At 36.5% G+C, this 18,305-nt stretch overlaps 1 protein-coding gene and 1 pseudogene across 2 annotated transcripts; one reads left to right on the forward strand and one right to left on the reverse strand.

Moving 5' to 3' along the window:
* Positions 1-125: 125 nt before the first annotated feature.
* LOC117930812 lies at positions 126-4,593 on the reverse strand (annotated as a pseudogene).
* Positions 4,594-12,722: 8,129 nt separating this feature from the next.
* LOC117904518 (granule-bound starch synthase 1, chloroplastic/amyloplastic-like) lies at positions 12,723-16,875 on the forward strand. 2 transcript variants are annotated; one of them, XM_034817159.1, is made up of 14 exons: positions 12,723-12,830; positions 12,948-13,278; positions 13,366-13,446; positions 13,534-13,632; positions 13,734-13,823; positions 14,477-14,540; positions 14,640-14,740; positions 14,847-14,956; positions 15,043-15,286; positions 15,373-15,549; positions 15,640-15,831; positions 15,943-16,029; positions 16,120-16,248; positions 16,368-16,875. In XM_034817159.1, exons 2-14 carry the CDS (start codon positions 12,952-12,954, stop codon positions 16,482-16,484), a joined length of 1,818 nt encoding a protein of 605 aa, XP_034673050.1. In that variant the 5' UTR covers positions 12,723-12,830; positions 12,948-12,951; the 3' UTR covers positions 16,485-16,875. The 2 variants fall into 2 exon arrangements, with proteins under 2 accessions (XP_034673050.1, XP_034673060.1); XM_034817169.1 differs by having other exon boundaries at positions 12,795-12,816.
* Positions 16,876-18,305: the final 1,430 nt, after the last annotated feature.

An 18,305-nucleotide genomic window follows, 5' to 3' on the forward strand; every position in this document is an offset into this window, starting at 1 on the left:
TATTAAATTCTGCCCATCATCCATAGACAGCAGTCCTGCTGACAGGAAGTATCAGATCTGATGGAAAAGGATCTCAAGTCTGCTAATCCTTTAAAGCTTAGGTGAAACAGTAGCATTTGGGCCGTTAGGAAAACAAATTAGACACCAGGTTTAAGAACTTGAGCATCAACTACAGTTTAAAACACTCACAAATAAAACACCTAGCAGACTCCAATTATTCACTGATCAGCTGCAGTAGTCAACATTCAAGGTTGCATTGTTCAGAAACCACAAACCAGCAAAGCAAAAGAGGCTTTTGCCTTCAGGGACTAGACCTGAGCAGTGCCTTCTGTAAATTTGTGATCTTCATATACCTCCATCAGGTCCAATTCCAAACCCTTTTGGATATGCATACACATTCTCTAGTAGCTGGCTCCTGGGAGGAGGACAGCTTGCATCAGCAAATTTCACATAATCCTCAACCACCTCATCAATCTTTTTCTCTTTTGGCTTTTAACTCCTCGTCATTAACCACATTGTTCTCAATCAAATACTTCTTCAAGGCTTTGAGGGGATCTCTAGCAGCATAGCGAGCCTTCTCCACTGCAGGACAAATGTGTTATACCTCCTCCCTTACAGATAACCACAAATGAGCAGACTGCATGAGCATGAGAATTGTTTGATAGTCTTTTAACCATTGAAAGTGGTTATCTAAAATTTGAACTGAAAATGATGTGATCACCGGGATGCCAAAGCTCATCAGGATTAGCCAATGAATGTCCCCTAAACCTGTAGGTCTCACATTATACTAAAGTTGGTCCTTCTTCCCCTGCGCGCCCTCTGAATTGCCTCCATAGCTTCCTCTCTCACCTTCAAAACATCCATACCATCCACATATACTCCAGGCATTGCAGATGCTGACCCTTTCTTCCATATCTCAAGTTCAGAGGTTGCTCTCAAATGCAACATCCCAATTGCCCACAAATTGTTCTCCACCACAAACATAATGGGCAATTTCCACATTGCTGCCATGTTCAATCACTCAGAGAAATGCCCGTTATTACAAGTTCCATCCCCAAAGAAGGCTAGTGTCACATGATCACAATCAGCCTCTTTCAGAACCTCCCTCCTGTACTAAGATGTGAATGCTCCACCCTGGCCTCTGCAACACCCAGTCATCTTGCCAAAAAATTAACTCGTAACCGCACGAGTAGGCACGCATTTGCTAAGAGCATGAATCCCCCTTCAAGAACCTAATGAATCCCGTTGAGACAGCTTCTTGGCCATTATAGAGATGAACGAAAGCCAAACATTTTTTCTCTATGGTACATCTGAGCACACATGTCCTCAAAGACTACCTAGAACCATTTCTTGGTAGAGGTCTAATCCTTCCTCCTTCATGATCACCTTGTACGTACAAGAGGGAAAAAGAAAAAACCAATCACATGGGATGCATTATCAAATTTAAGGCAGTTAAGGATCTTGATGAATTACCTGATTGGAGAAGGATGAGATCGATGGCGAATAGAAGGACTAAAACGGAGTTTCTGGGTGGATCCCAGGAAGGATGGGGTGGTTTTGTGGGGATTGATTGAAGGATTTTCATCGCAGAAAGAGAGGGGTTGGAGGGTGTTGATCTCAGAGAAAGTCAAAAGACATTGGGTTTTTTTATTGGGGTCTCAGCAAGAATTGGGATTGAGATGGAGACGAGAGTATGAAGAGGGATGAAGTTGCGGAGGAAGCAAGAAGAGAGGGAAGGAGAGGTTAGCGGAGAGGCGGCCACGAAACTACACTTGTCTATGCTTGTGAGAACTCTGCATGGCCTTCAACCACATCACCCTTTTTCCTTCCTAAACCAAACTCCATCACACCAATCACAATGGAATAGGGAGGAAAAATCTACTCTAAACCCACCAATTGAAGTTATGTTTATAATGAAATGGAACCTAATTTACACTTGATCATTTTTATCACTAATTTACTTGATAAGGAGTGATTGAAAAAAAAAAGAAAAAAGACCAAGTAATTCTTTTGTGTCCAATCAATCATAAAGATGATATTTTAGAAATGTGCATTGCATGTTAAAGAAGATCCATTTTGATAGGAGAACCCTTTTGGCAAGATGGTTGAACATTTGTTTTGAAAGGGTTTGAAGGGCTTTAAAAGGTTTGGGTTTAGGGTAACACTCAACGGGTGAGTGAGTGTTTCTTAAAAATTATTGAAATTCTTAATCCAATTAAAATAAAGAAGATATTATGAATAGGAAATAGTATGCATCCACATAAGAGATAAATAAATTTATATTAAAAACCGCTACATCAATTGCGTAGATAAAAAAACATGGAATCTAAGACCTTTAATCTAACCATTTGTGAAAAATAAAATACACATATTTACTCCATTGCATATCATGATTTATATGCAACACAATACTTTCAATGTTTCAATGAATTCGCCTCAGCCTTTAAGGGGATGCAAGTCATTCCAACGACTTGAAAATCAAATTTATGAAATCTGAGAATTTAGGTAATGATAAAACAAGTTAGGGTTTTCTCCATCAAAATCTAAAATAGGTTTAAAAAGGGAATATATAAGTCCAAGAACCTAAAGGGTCGAAAATGGAATTTTCTTTAAAAAATAAAATTGTAACTTTCCAAAACAAGCGACAAATAAATTTAGGGACAATTGTGTTTTGAACCCAATTGGACTCAAAAATTAAACTTTGGTCCATATAAGTAGCATAATTGATAGGGATGATATAAAATATGAAGAGACTAATATACCTTTCAAAACTATTTTCTACCGTAATGTTTGACAAACTTTTTTATGTTAAATTTTTTTAAATAATTATTCTGAAAAATTATTATTTTTAGAAAACTAATTTAAATATATATATATATATATATATATATTATTTTTAAAAAATAAATTTGACATATTTTTAGTTATTTTTTATATACACAATTTTAAAAATATAAATTTTCCAAGATGTTTGATTTTTAAATAATAATAATAATAATTTATTTTTATTTTTTTGGAAAATGGAATATTTTTTTTCAAATCACTAAATTATATTAAATTTTATTGAAGTTTACAAAATGAATAAAATTTAAATTAATGTTTTTCTACTCTCTTTTTTTTCATAGTGAGCAAAGGTTATTTTTGAAAAAATAAAAAATTCATATCCTTATTATTAGTTTCCACACTCTCTCTAGGTCTTGGGTTTAAATGATGAACTTACATGGACCAAACCTTAATTTTTGGGCCCAACCAGGTCCAAAACACAATTATTCTATAACTTTATGTTGTAAACTTCTACACCAACTCATAGGTAAAAAATCAAAGTGTTTAGGACCTTTAATTTAACATCTTTGGAGAATAAAACATATAAATTTACCCAACATATCCTAAAAACTTAGTACCTATATCGTGATTTATGTTTGCGAAGCAGCATCTCTAATGCTTCGGTAGATTCGCCTCAACCTTCGAGAGGATATAAATCATTCTAACAACTCGAAAATCAAATCTATGAAATTTGAGAGTTTAGGGAATGATAAGAGAAGTTAGGGTTTTCTCGTCAAAATCAAAAATAGGTTTAGAAAGGGTATATGTAAATCCCAGAACCTAAAGGGTACAAAACCAAATTTTCAATAAGAAATAATATTTAGCCTTTCTAAAAATTAATTAAGACATTTTGTCTCTTTTAGCTCAATCCATATCCTTTCACATATTAATTTGCCCTCTGACCAACTTTTTCAACTTACATATAACAATCCGATTGGATGAACGACAGCCTAAAATCTAAAGGGATTTATATGTGAGAATGAAAATGAACAACATAGTTGTAGAGAGTTCCAATTGATTTTAAGTTTTAACGGTTCATGGAGAAAGGCAATTGTGAAAAAAGCAGGGGAATTGGAAGGGCCACAGGGAATTCCTAGTCTCAGATGAGATGATGTGGTGGAGTCCTTGTTGTACTTGTTGATTTTTCTCAAGGTGGTTTTAGGTGATCATCTGGAAAGTTTCCCAGCAAAATTTTTTACTAAGAATCTTTGTTGTCAGGTGAGTTGTCTTCCTTACCTCGGACGCCCGAGAAGCAACCTGAGAAAAGATGAAGAACCCCTTGAAAAATCTATCTTGAAGATATATTTATGCGGCCTAGAGGGTGATAGGGTTCCCATCTTCATTGATTTTCCAAATAGTTTTCCAAGAAAATTTGTCCTGTGAATTTGCTCTTTATTTTTTTGCCTTTTTCTGGGTCTCTTCTTTCTTGGTTAAATCATTGAAAATCAAATAGAATTCATCTCAACCATCTCAGATAAATAGAAAGAACCAGATATTAACAATCGAAACCAATCAAAGAATGGAAAATCATTTGAATCATCGTATTCTATAATATATCTATGATTCCGGTATACAATCAATAAATCAATCGACTTCTATATTTCCCCAAATCCATCGAATTGGGAGCAAAGAATTCCAAAGTAGGACGGTTATTGGTTAGAAAGAGACGAGGGTCTCGAAGCAGTGCAGTCCATCCAACTCTGGTGCGAACCGGGGCACCCTCTCCTTCCTAGGCTTCCCAACAGACGCCGGCGGTGATGGGTTCCCCATCTTTTCCTTGCTTTGCTGCGACTCCATCTTGTTACCAGACGGCAAAGACGTCTTCAGCTTTTGGCTCAAGAATTCGAAACAAACCGCATCAAAAGAACTGAAGATGGAATTCATGGTGGGCTTGATAGCAAGAGAAGATTGACTGAGTTGTTTGAGCTGATGATGAGGAGGGAGGTGTGGAAGAAGGGTTTATATAGGAGGGAATTGAAAACACGGAAAGGTAGGAATGTTAATCCTCTTGGAGTAAGGATTAGATTGCGGACCAAGGCAGGAAGCATCGCGCCGACAGCGTGTTGGACTCCTTCTTCGGTGGACCACCTCAGCAGTTGACAGCCAACCCCCACAACGAAGAATGGAAAAATCCCACGACTGAAACTCATACATGGCCATTGGTCAACTTTCAAGTCGTAACAGCTCGACCACGGAAGTTGCTGATGGGCTCCATCTCGTTGCACGAGTCGTGTTGGCCTCTTTAAATACAGCCCCCATGCGCCAAGACTCCTCCATTGGGGAATTGTGACATGGACTAGGCAAAGGTGGAGGAACCTGCATGGTATATTGTCTTTGATTAATTGCAAGGATCCAGTCGTTCTTCCCATTTCTGATTAATCAAATTGGGAAAGGTCGAGTCAATTTCTGAGTTGAAATCACCTTGAAATTTTGTCTATGACATGGTGGGCAAGAGGGGCTGCACCCTCTAATGCTTTTCACGAGCTCATGTCATAACATCAACTTTATGTCAGTCAATCTTTATTTTTAAATCTACGAGGATCATTGTCTTTGCTTATGGAATTTTGGATCAAATTGACTTCTTTTTCCAAGAGGGGGCTGCACCCTCTAATTTTTTCAATACAAGAAGAAGTTTCTCACTGATGAAAAACAATGGAGAAGAAGATAAATAATTAAATAATTATAATAATAAAAACAAATTCAAGCCAATTGTTATAAATCATGAAGCCACAATTTGTTTTGTTTTAATTTCCCAAACTCTTTCACAACGGTACAAAATAAATGGAAGGCATGTAACACTTTATTTATATCATATTGTATAATAATAAATATATATTATAAAGTTCTTGGACAGTGATGAAAATAAATTCAGTAGAAAACAAGCGTTTCAAAAGATTCCAATCCATCAAAGGCAGGCGCAGAGGCCACTACATCTACAAGATCCTGCGATTTCACGCTGCCAATCTTCTTTTTACTTTCCAACTCATGAATGGGCATGGTCTTTGAGTCCAGTTGTTCCGCACCTTTCCAGGGGAGGCGGAGGCAGAGGCAACCCCGGCTCGTCTCCGAATTAGTCGGCACAGATGGCCCCACCAGAGGACCTGAAAAAGGACATTGTCGATCCTTGATCGCAGGAGAGACGGGGAGAGAGAGCTAAAGAGAGTGGGGACACGATGAGGAAGAGAATAATGACTATTGGAGCCCGTGTAACCTTTATATAAAGCAAGATCACAGTCTAATCCTATGAGGACTAGGATGTGAATGTGCAATCCTATGAGGACTAGGTTCCATTTGATTCACTTGTTCTAGGCTAAATACATCTTACCCCAATAATTTTAAAATTTTATTAAATACCTTTATTATTTTGAGTAAGAGAAGTGATCAATAAAAATAATAAAAAGAGTATTTATTAAAATTTCAAATCAGGATAGTGAAATTTATTTTGTAACTAAACTTTTTTAACAATTTTTAAAATCATTATTTTTTATATAAACCTCTCACGATTAAAAATTATTATTATTCTTTAATTTTAAATTAAAAAGATATATTCAAATATACACTAAAGTATTTGTTTTGAAATTGTTGGTTCCAATTTTCCACCTTGCTCATTTTGGAAAATTTCCTCCAATTATCTATTTTGAGAATTTTTATTTAAAGAATTAATTTATATTTATACATATATAACGTTAGTAAAATTTTAATATAATACAGAAAAATAATAGTCAATCACAAATTATCACACATTAAAGTGGTTCAATTTGTTTATGATACGGATTATGCTTCCTTGGTTTATGATCAAACCCTATTTATCTTTTTAATTTGGAGGTGCACATTATTCTTATAATTTATAAGTTGAAATTGACGACATCACTACTTATTTTGAAAAAAAAAAAAAAAGAATTTACGGGCATACGTGGGACCACGTGTATATATACCCTTACGTTTCCAACGTGAAGTTTTTCTTTATTCAATATGATTACACATGGGAATAATGTCCCTTTCCAATCTTTAGCATCAAAATGAGGACTCTACACGAGACGTTACGGAATTGATCACGTTAAGGAAAAACTCCGGTATTACATGGCACATCAAAAAGGACCAATTTGGAAATATTAAGATTCTCAGTCGTAAAATTTGAATTCTCACAGTTTTCATTGTTAAAAAAATAATAAATAAATAAAATAAGTAATAATCCAAGTCAGATGGCATCAATTCATTTACTTTTCTAGTAAAATATGCGGTAGATGACATCGACCAGACCCCTAGTCCCCTAGTTGAATGAGTGAAGGAGGCGGGGCAGATGCTACTCTTCTTTTAAAGCAGCGCACCAGAATCAAAGGCGCGCCTGCCAAGATTGACTTGAAACGGCATCGAGTTTGAGCAAACGACCAAAAGCCCACCCACATTTCAAACCACCGCCCCACCACCCAGCTTCCCACCTCTTACTAGTCACTGACCATTCGCTTTCTCTTCAATCAAGGCATCCGCATTTACTCCCTAAGGATTTTTTTTTATTTTATAAAATATGATAATTTAAAACTTATTTTTAAATTTACAAAAAGAGAAATCAAATAAAAATATCAATAATTTCATATTAAATCTGAATTTTAAAATTATGTTTAGGATAAATTATTTTAAACGTTAGAATTTGCACTAAAAATTTAAAAAAAAATAATTACAATGTCTTTGAAGAAAAACTTTTTTATCAATACTTTATAAATTATATTTGAGCTTTGAGTAAAAATAATGAATTTAAAAAAAAAATCAAAAATCAAAACTTCTACAGATGATTTGATAACTACGATTTTAAATTTAAGTCTAAAATCATATTATCAATTATAATTTTAAATTTAAAACAAAATAAAATCATAATTATCAATTAATTTTATGATGTAATTAATAAAATTTTTGTTTTAAACAAATTATTTTTACCCAAAACTCTTATCTGAATTTTATTTGTTTTTGGTCATGTCTCTTTGAATTGTACTTGTAAGTCACTTTTTTCTCCTTTTTTTTATTTATTTTTTATTTAAGAAGGAAATAGTCAAATTCCTTAACCAATTCTAATAGAACTAGCTACGATTGCCACGCTGGCATATGAAAATATTACGTTGTTACCTTTTGTTGAACAGTTGGGTCGAGGTGCCGTAGAAGCCACGTGGGAGGGACGGTATCTAACAAAAGCCAGCCCCGGATCTTAAATTAGAATTAAATTCCATTTAATGATGAGCCGTGGAAAGGTACTCCTGGTATAAATGCAGTTACAGGGTTTTACAGCGAACGCTGCGATGCGATAAACGAAGAGGAAGAAGGAACAGTTGCAGCGGTGGTCGGGATCCGGCGTCGTTCGTCGGATTTCGTCCATTTTCAACCGGAGATCTTTCCTCGCTAGCTGAAATCTTTGGATTGAGAGATGAAGGGGTCTTGCAGTCTCGTGGCCTCGGTTTTCGCTGCTTCAACCATGGCTCTTACTTCCTCGTCCTCTTCGGGAGGCCGCAACGGTGCTTTCAATCCTTGCTGCAAAGAGGTGAGCCTTTTGAGTTTTTATTGTTTTCCCAGTGAATAATTGGTTTGTGACTCGGCCTTTATATTAAGATCTATTTCCTAGATTTCGTGATATTCGTCGAGCATGCTGGTTTCTGATTCTGATTTTGGTGGATTTTGTTTGAAATAAATCTTTTGATTGGGCCTTTTCTGTGTTATTAAATCTGGTATCGATTCCCTGTTTTTCCTCTTTTGGTTTGTGTTTTTCCCTCAAATACTTCATCGCCTTTCTAGTTGTGATTTAGGTTTAGTCTTTGCATTTGTAAAACTTCTTTCTTTCCTATTTATTCAGAGTTTCACGATCTCTTACACTCGTGTCTTATTCTCTTTAGGGCTTGCCACTGTCTTTGGGGAAAAATAACACTGAGATTTCCCATACATCCTCATCAGCTGATAAGGAAAAATTCGCGCCCCGATTCGACGGCTTAAGGTTTATAGAAACCCTGGTGACAGCACACAGATGAAAGTTCCCTTCGGTTACGGAGCATCTTCTAATTAACGTGCCAGATTGGTTGTGAGACGTGAATGACACCTCTTTTAATATACAATTAGGCGAGCAATGCTTCGCGTGATTGGGACAAGATTTTATTGTTTCGTTTTTATATCTTTCATATCTCAAACTTTACGGTCACGATTTAGTGCAATTGTAGAAATTCTTGGCGTGTTATTGTTTATTACCTACTTGTATGTAAAGAATTTGCATATGGTAGTGAGTCCATGGATGTATCCCGTGATTCAGTAAAATGCATTGATCTGACTTTAGATTTTCTAAGGATCGTTGTCTTCTGGGAAAGAGACAGAGAATTTGTGCATGCGCCTCCGGGGTTAAATTCTTTGTAAATAATCATTATATTAATTATTTCAACAGAAAGGAAGAATGTGCTGAAAGAATATGCCCTTCTTTGAATTGGACCATCGATGCCAGTCTCTTTTAAGTGAATGATACTCCAAGGCAAATTTTAAAAATATCTCCCAACTAATCTTCTCACCGTTTACATCTCTTACCTTCCTGAGCACTCTACCCAATTCCCATCTATTAGACTTTATATCTAAATTCCACTTTTTAGTTGGTTAATCATAATCAATGAGAATGTATAAATGGTAAAGTGCATGCCCAAACTCTATTCCCCCATTCCTTTCCCGTTTCAGAGTCCTTAGTTTGTTTTTCTTGTCGTCCCTTCCCATTTTTAGGTACCAGTTGCTAGTCCTTATTTTGCTTCTCTTCCGGTTTTTATGAGTGCTAAAGTATTGATCAGCACCGCCTTTGGAATGATTATGCTTTGCTGGAAAGTTGGGGTAGAGAGACGCATGATTTTTTGTGTTTTTTGTGGGTAGGTTGTGGCATATGAAGAGAAAGGCATGAATGGCTTAGGTGGAAGTAGCAAAATACGCAATTCAAAATTTTCATCAAGAAGATGATCACCTATCCCGCTTCCATTTCTTGAAACCATGCGTCATGCTTAGGTAGACCAGGCCCCCCATAGAGTATTGCTGGGAACTGCCATTTTCTTTAACCTTTTGAGGGTGTCTCCCCCACCTCGATAGGAGGTGCAGAAATTGTTGTAATCTTAATTTTGATTTTGATTTTGTGTGAAATACGCGTGTGGGTTGAATATTTTGAAGGAGATACATCGACATTGATCATATAGACTTGGACGGAGCGGCCCATGGTGATCCTTTTCATTCCCTTTCCGTTGAACTTCAAAGTAAGAGGCATGCTACTTGCCCGGGCATGCCCACCACTCAATCGTCTTCACTCTTTCACAGCTCAAATTGTGGTCCTGAATCCATGTAGTGTTAAAATCTTCTTCAACTGGGATTCGATTCTCTTCACATTGGATGTAATTTTAAGCCTCACGTTCAGATTTTTGCAACGACAACGATATGACAAGAGGGCATTGAGGGTCCCTCATACAAAACTTGTGACAAGTATTGCGCCGCAACATTCTCACTTAACAAGTTCACACTACAAGTAGTTCATGTGCTTCTCACCTTTCCTCCTAATTGAAGAGTCAGACTTGCAGTCATGTGAAGAGAGTTTAATTCAAGCCGTCTGGAATCCCACATCCCGTAGGTCTAGTTCTATTTGGTGGTGCTGGTTTGACTTAATTTTGTTATATTTTCCTGACACACGAGGTTGAAAAAAAAAAAAAAAAAGGGAGAATTGTGTAGTTGGGCAAAAAATTGATTAAAGATTTATATATAATGCATATTTAATTTCAAGACCCAAATAAAGTGTAAAAAATTAAATTGAAGGATATTATCCTTCATTAATTCCTAAAATACTAATGTAAATTTCATTTTTCTATTCTTAATTAAGTATTACTCACTTCTAATTTTTTGTTTTTTTTTTTAAGATATTAAATCTTTTTATTCTTATTATAAGTAAGAATAAAAAAATTTATTTAAAATTTAATGGATAATCAATTTTTTTATTTATAATTTAAAATAGAAAATAGTGCTGATTTTTAATTATTTATATAAATTAAAGTTTTAAAAAACAATGAAAAATTCAAATAATTAAAATAGAATTATTATGGTTGTATAAATAGTGTACAATAAAGATAAAAAAAACTTATGTTAAAGATCAATGAGTATTTTAATCTTTTAATATCTTATATTATTTTCATATTATGTAAGTAGTATGAATTAAAGGTTGCCCAAAACATAATCGTCCAAAAAAAAAAAAAAAAGAGGGCAAAAACAAAGACAAGGAGGAAAACGAAGGGCGGGTGAAAAACGCACGTGAATTATGGATTCATCGCATTGTCTTTTTCTAGGCCAGCGCCGCCTGCTTTGTCGATTTGGTTTGTTGAATAGTGGGAAAGCAGGGTCCCTAATTTCCATAGCCACAGTCTGTCTCTGTAGCTTTGCATAATGGAGCATGGAGCATTCTGAAACCCTGAACCCATCTTATCTTTGACCACACAATACATTAAACATAACCATGTTTCAGCGATATTACATTATGTTGGGCTTTCTTTTTCAGAATGTTTCATTAATTTTATAAAGATGGCTTGTGACGAAAAACAGAGTTTAAGGTCTTTTTAGGTTCTCTTTTGGTTCTTGGATGCCAAGAGAAAATTAACTAGTGCTGAACAAGAACAAAATGCCTAAAATTTTTTGTCCTCATTTTTCTTCAAGAAAAAAAAAAGGCTGAAGAAAGTTATGAGAAAATCTAAAATTTTAATCATTTAAATTTTTTCTTCCATTTTTTTTATATGTAATTAAAAATTATATCTTTTTTCCTTTTCTTTTGTTTTTCATCGTCAAACGATCTAAAATTAAACATAACATTAAAACTTATTATTTTGGTTCCATACTATACTACTTGCACCTAGAAAAATAAAATTAACTAAAAATGAATATTAATACAAAATAGTGAAAATAAACAACAAGAAACAACACCAACACACATATTTACGAGAAAAACCCTAATAAAAAAATACTACGAACAAAGGAGAAGAATATCCATATTAAAAATTAGTACAAGAGGCGAGATATACAAGTGACTATTGCATAAATATAAGCATCATAACTCTAAATTCTATATATGTCATCGCATATGTATAGGGAAAGAAATTAACTCCATACAAAAAATCTCATAAATTTAGTTTCATGTCATATGTTGTATTACGAACTTTTCGAATTAGACAAAATAAAATTCAGGTTACCAAATTCTAACAAATATAATTGGAAGTTGTGAAATTTTTAGTTATTGTCCGTATCTATCTCCTTGTTAATTGAATGATGGTTACAGGGAAATTTTTTGAATGATACCACTTCAATGCTGCACAATTTTCGTAACTAATTGAACATAGTTTGCTTTCCAATTTGACCTAGATTACGATTCCCGATTGCTTAGCAGATTGTGGGTCAGGCTTTAAAAGGCCCAATAATCATATTCATTAGGTATTTCACTATCGGGACGAGGGCAGCCCAGTCCAGCCCAGCCCACAATGTAAAAGGACAAAACATGAAATCTCCGTCTAACCGAAGGTGACGCCGCCGTTTTCCAAGAAAAAATCTTCCACTTCAAGAGCTCCAGGTGTGCGGTGTTCGTCGGTTAGACGACAGAGATGTTACTTTCACCGCGGTCTATTCAGGAAATCAACTCAAAAATGTAATCAAAGATTGGCCCGAAACCCAAGTGGAAATTTCATCTGAATCAGGCCGTCCAAATAATTTATAAAATTGAAAAAACAAATAAATAATTGCAGCATGTTCCCCATTCTCACATGTACCGAGGACCCACTTCAACGATCCTGAGACGTCCAGCTGGAGAGAGACCCCTCAACAACTAGCCTGAAGCCACGTGTCATTTACTGCTAACCTGGACTCACCTCCTACATATGACAGGTCCCCCGTGACTCCCTGAGATCACCCACTCTTTCGACTACTTTCTTTCTTCCTTGTCTTCTAGCCCTAGCCCGCTTTTTCAGCATCACTGTAAGTACTAACTGGTAAGTGCTTTTCGGAATTTGAGATATATTTCCAATCCGTTTTGAATTTCTCGGATTTGAGTTTGGTTTGTGGTAGCTGTAGAATTTGTGGTTGAATTTGAGAAGTTTTGGTTTCAGAAAAATGGCGACTCTGACTGCTTCTCACTTCGTATCAAGAACATCGCATGTCAACGGCACCCAGGAAAGCTCGGGCTCGGAGACGAAGTCGTTGGCGCAGATTGGGCTGAGGAGCCAGCGCGCCACGCACAATGGCTTGAGGCGGTTGAGTGCGAGGACAATTGTGGGGAGGAGCAAGGGGTATAAGTCTGAGAATGGCAAGGGTTTGGCTTCCGGAGCTATTGTATGTCGAAGTGGGATGAACTTGGTGTTTGTGGGATGCGAGGTTGGTCCCTGGAGCAAAACCGGTGGTCTTGGTGATGTTCTCGGTGGTCTACCGCCTGCCATGGCGGTGAGTGTAGACGATTTCTTTTTTCTTATTTTTTTTTCACTTCAAGAGTGTGTTGCAGGGTTATGATTGTGTATGGTGGTTGTGTAGGCTCGTGGGCACAGGGTTATGTCTGTGAGTCCACGCTATGATCAGTACAAAGATGCATGGGATACCTGTGTGGTTGTTGAGGTAAAGTTTTCTTGCATGATTCCTCTTTTTCTTTGTGGATCAGTGAGGATTTTTAACTTAAAAATCATCATTTTTTTTTTCTTGCAGATTCCAGTTGGGGACAGAATTGAAACTGTTCGCTTTTTCCACTGCTACAAAAGAGGAGTTGATCGTGTCTTCGTGGATCATCCCTGGTTCCTTGAGAAGGTATATATATATATATATATATGCTGCAGATTTGGTAATAGGCGTTTGGGGGGCCGACTCTAATATTCTTATTCTGATGCTCAACTTTCTGAATTCCCAAGGTATGGGGAAAAACTGGATCCAAAATTTATGGCCCTAGCGCAGGAGTAGACTACATCGACAATCAAATGCGATTCAGCTTGTTTTGCCAGGTAAATTTTCTATGATCTGCTGATTTTTTTCAGCAAAATCCATGGAAAAGGAAAACAAACGGGAAACTTGGGTTGTCAAACACTGTGACATTCATTATACATTTCCTATGTATAATCATGAATGTCTGAAAACAGCAAAAATTAATATCTAAATCTTTCTTAGAGTGCGTTTGAAAGTGATTTTAGAAAAGCGCTTCCATGAATCGAATCACTACCAATCGGACTCTTAATCATGCCCGACCTTAAAGTAATGAGTTGGCTTTCTTTCTATTGCACAATGTAAAAGGAAATTGGCTGAATTTTCTGTTCTTCTTTTCTTACTTTCCTGAGACTAGCAGATTGGGATGGTCTACTTTTCACATGTGGCACTGTTATAAGTTGTGGGAGCTTTTGCTTAACTTTGTTCCACCTAGTTGCATGATAAAAAGTATATATATTTGGTGCTTGTATCAAATAGTTAGTATTTCTTTCTTGTTTAGCAACTTAAGTGAGTAAACAGTGCACACCATCCACTTCTATTCTCACCTTATTGCTGGTTCAGGGTGTCACACTGTGCCAGAATAGCCAATTGCCCCACAAAATTCCCAGATGTTTTTATTTCTTTTATTTTATATAGCCATCCCGTGTAACTCATTCGATTTTGATGCTTTTAGGCGGTTCTGGAGGCACCACGGGTTCTGAATCTAAACAGCAGCAAACATTTCTCAGGACCATATGGTGTGGACCCTTTTCCTCTGCATCTTGTAACTTTTGCCCATAGTTGCTAATTAAGATATAGCTTTTATTTAAGTGCATGTGCTTTTCTTACCGATGTAGGAGAGGATGTTGTCTTCATTGCTAATGACTGGCACACTGCTATTCTTCCATGCTACCTAAAATCAATGTACCAATCTAGTGGAATTTACAGCAATGCCAAGGTAAAAGTGTGTTTGATTTTACTTGAGAGTGTAGCATTTAGAATTCTAGCCAACTCAGAAGTCCCATTTCTTGAGGGCTGAGGTTTTGCTTGGTAAACTATGCCAGGTAGTGTTTTGCATCCACAACATTGCCTACCAAGGCAGATTTGCCTTTTCTGATTTCGCATTCCTCAATCTGCCAGATAGATTCAGGAGCTCTTTTGATTTTATGGATGGGTATGTGTTATCAAACATTCCATATTATATGAATTTCATGAACTTTTCTTGGCTCTTCCAAATTTATAGGCATTTCAATTCTGCAGGTATAAAAAGCCTGTGAAAGGAAGGAAAATCAACTGGATGAAGGCTGGAATACTAGAATCAGACAGAGTTGTAACCGTGAGCCCATACTACGCCAAGGAACTTGTTTCTGGTGAAGCCAAAGGTGTGGAATTGGACAACATCATTCGGAAGGCCACCATTACTGGAATTGTGAATGGTATGGATGTCCAGGAGTGGAATCCATCCACAGACAAATACATTGGCATTCATTACAATGCCACAACTGTAAGCTCCTAAGATTTTTTTTTTTTCTTTTTTTAAATCGCCAAATATTTATGGCTGTAGAAACCTGAACTTTGGGTCCCTTTTAGGCAATGGATGCAAAAGCTCTACTGAAGGAAGCTCTTCAGGCAGAAGTTGGGTTGCCCGTGGACAGGAATATCCCACTGATAGGCTTTATTGGTAGACTAGAAGAGCAGAAAGGTTCAGATATTCTAGCAGCAGCCATTCCAAAATTCATTGATGAGGATGTTCAGATTGTTGTCCTTGTAAATACCTGACTTGGAACTTTAAAATTCATTCAGTTTTGCTTCTGTTGTAACTAAAAACCAAACTGAATTTGATGTTCTTTGCATCAGGGAAATGGCAAAAAGGCCATGGAGGAACAGATCGAACAGCTGGAGATTAAATATCCTAACAAGGCCATAGGAGTAGCGAAATTTAATGTTTCATTGGCCCATATGATCACTGCTGGGGCTGATTTCATGTTGATCCCAAGTAGATTTGAACCATGTGGTCTCATTCAGTTGCATGCTATGAGATATGGAACGGTAAAGGAGTTGGACCTTTATTTTTCCCAATTTGTCTAAAATTTGATCTGCTACCTCACTCTCAAGGATTTGGATGAACTAACTCTGCAAAAACTGTCAACTTTGCCACAGGTGCCTATTTGTGCCGCAACTGGTGGGCTTGTCGACACTGTTAAAGAGGGTTTTACAGGATTCCATATGGGACCCTTCAATGTTGAATGTGAGTTTATGCTTCCCTTTTTTTACTTTTCCTTAGAAATAAGGAATCATGTTCATAAATACTGAATCATGTCCATGGTATATTTTTAGTGTGATACGATTGACCCAGCTGATGTAGATGCAGTAGCAATAACTGTAAAGAGAGCTCTTGCTACTTATGGCACTGCTGCTTTGGGAGAGATGATACAAAACTGCATGGCCCTAGATCTTTCCTGGAAGGTCAGTATAAATCCCAGATTAGTTTTTCTAGCTTCTTCCTGTTTGAACTTGAAATCCATAAGGGAACATCTTGTTTCTGGCTACTGGGACTGAATGATAGTGCCTTGGCTGTGGTGCAGGGACCATCCAAGAACTGGGAAGAGCTGCTACTCAGCCTGGGGCCTGCTGGTTGCCAACCTGGTATAGAAGGGGAGGAGATTGCACCTCTCGCCAAGGAAAATGTTGCCACTCCTTGAGGGCAGGCCGCCCTTAATGCCGCTAATGCTATCCATTGACTACCTCATCCATGTACCAGCAAATAGCCCTTAGCTGTGTTGATAAGCTCCAGTTTCACACGAGCTATGGATCTGTTAAAAACTTGTTTTGCAGGAGTTAGGGTGTGTTGAAGGTGGATGATAGCGGGGGTGCAAGTAAATAATGCATTGAAAATAGTATGTGGCTACGCTATCTTTGTGTTGGAGTTGAGAAAGCTCTCACTTCAGAAGCAGAGTAAATAAAAATATGTAGTTTTTTCTTCCATTTGAAGCTCCTCTAGGTATGCTAACAGCCTAGCCCATGTATAATACTACTACCTGGAACATAATGCTTAAGTTTGTAATGCGAGTTTTCAAAAATCTTTTGCCGCAATGTTTCTGCTGTTCGATGGCAAAAAGAATGGTTATTTTCATAGAATAGAAATCTGTTTGGAGAAGAACGCCTCTCAGTAAGTTCTGCTTGAAGCAGAACTACCACTGAAATTTAATTGTGGCCCAAAATTTGGGTCCCCATATGATAAAATCTGTATGCCTCTTCTGGCCAGCTTTCTTCAAATTTCTGCCTCGTTTCAAGAAATCATATTAATAACTTTGATGTAATTATTATCGCGACTACTTAAAAGATGGCTTTTAACTTCCCATACCATCTACCCTACTGAGATTTAGAAAGAAGTCTCGTTATTGAGAACAAGTAAATGGATTATGTCAGCATATTACAATAGAGTCTATTTTGTAATTGAAAAATTATGATTGTGTTGCTTTTTTTATAGTTAAAAATAACTTGTTGACATTGTCTAACATAATTAAAATGAATCTGTTATACAAACACCACCTAAATATAACCTATGCAGAAGCAAAATAAAACCTATGCAGAAGCAATTGAGACGTGAGTACCATTCCAGCTACATTTTAAAAAAAAGAAAAAGCAAAAAACTACATTTAAAAAAAAAAAGAAAAAGCAAAAAATACAACAAAAGTCGATCACCCAGTGGATACTCTCTACCATACATTTGAGGTGAAATAAGGGGACTAAATTTGATGATTTTACTTTCTCGTTCCGCAAATCCCTTTTTTTTTTAGTTCATTAAATTCTGTTGAACATAGTATTTACCCTAATGAAACCTTCTAGCACTTTAAAATCGACATGCTGGTATTGTATCCCTTCTTATCTTATAAATGCTTTCAACATCCTTGTTCCCAGAAGGGCATAAAAGAATTCACCATTCACTGGTGCCTAGAATGTGGCTCATAAGACAGGAATGAGGTGAGTGGCCAAAAGCAAAGCTGCAAAAATGGTAGAAACTCTCGAAAATGAATGCAACTTCACACAGTACAGTATTGTTAGTGAGCAATAATGGAAATATAGATAGGAGACATAGCGCACATGGACATTGTAAGGCTTGGGCTGCTTTGATGGTAGTCTTTACACATTTTCTATTTTCACCTGTGGTATGGGGAAGCAGTGGGGACTGTAGAGGTACTCGTGATTCAATTGAGGAATCAAACTCTACCATTTACCCCCATCAATTGACCAAACTCTTACCATTTCCCTAAAAGCTCTTAGGGATTTATATATTGTATTTAATAATGATTTATTATTATTTTTTTGGATAGGCAAAAGAGAAAATATATATTAAAAGCACCTAAGGGAGGCATAACATAGTACACACTAAGTACACAAAAATACCTCTCCTTATTTTAAGTTCAACCAATTTACAAAATCTAACATAGACATTGTGTAGCCCTCAATATAACCCCAACCCAATCTACAAAAGTATACATAAAACTGGATTTGATTGCTTA

This window comes from Vitis riparia, chromosome 2, assembly GCF_004353265.1.
Source record: "Vitis riparia cultivar Riparia Gloire de Montpellier isolate 1030 chromosome 2, EGFV_Vit.rip_1.0, whole genome shotgun sequence".
Classification (NCBI taxonomy): Eukaryota; Viridiplantae; Streptophyta; class Magnoliopsida; order Vitales; family Vitaceae; genus Vitis; species Vitis riparia.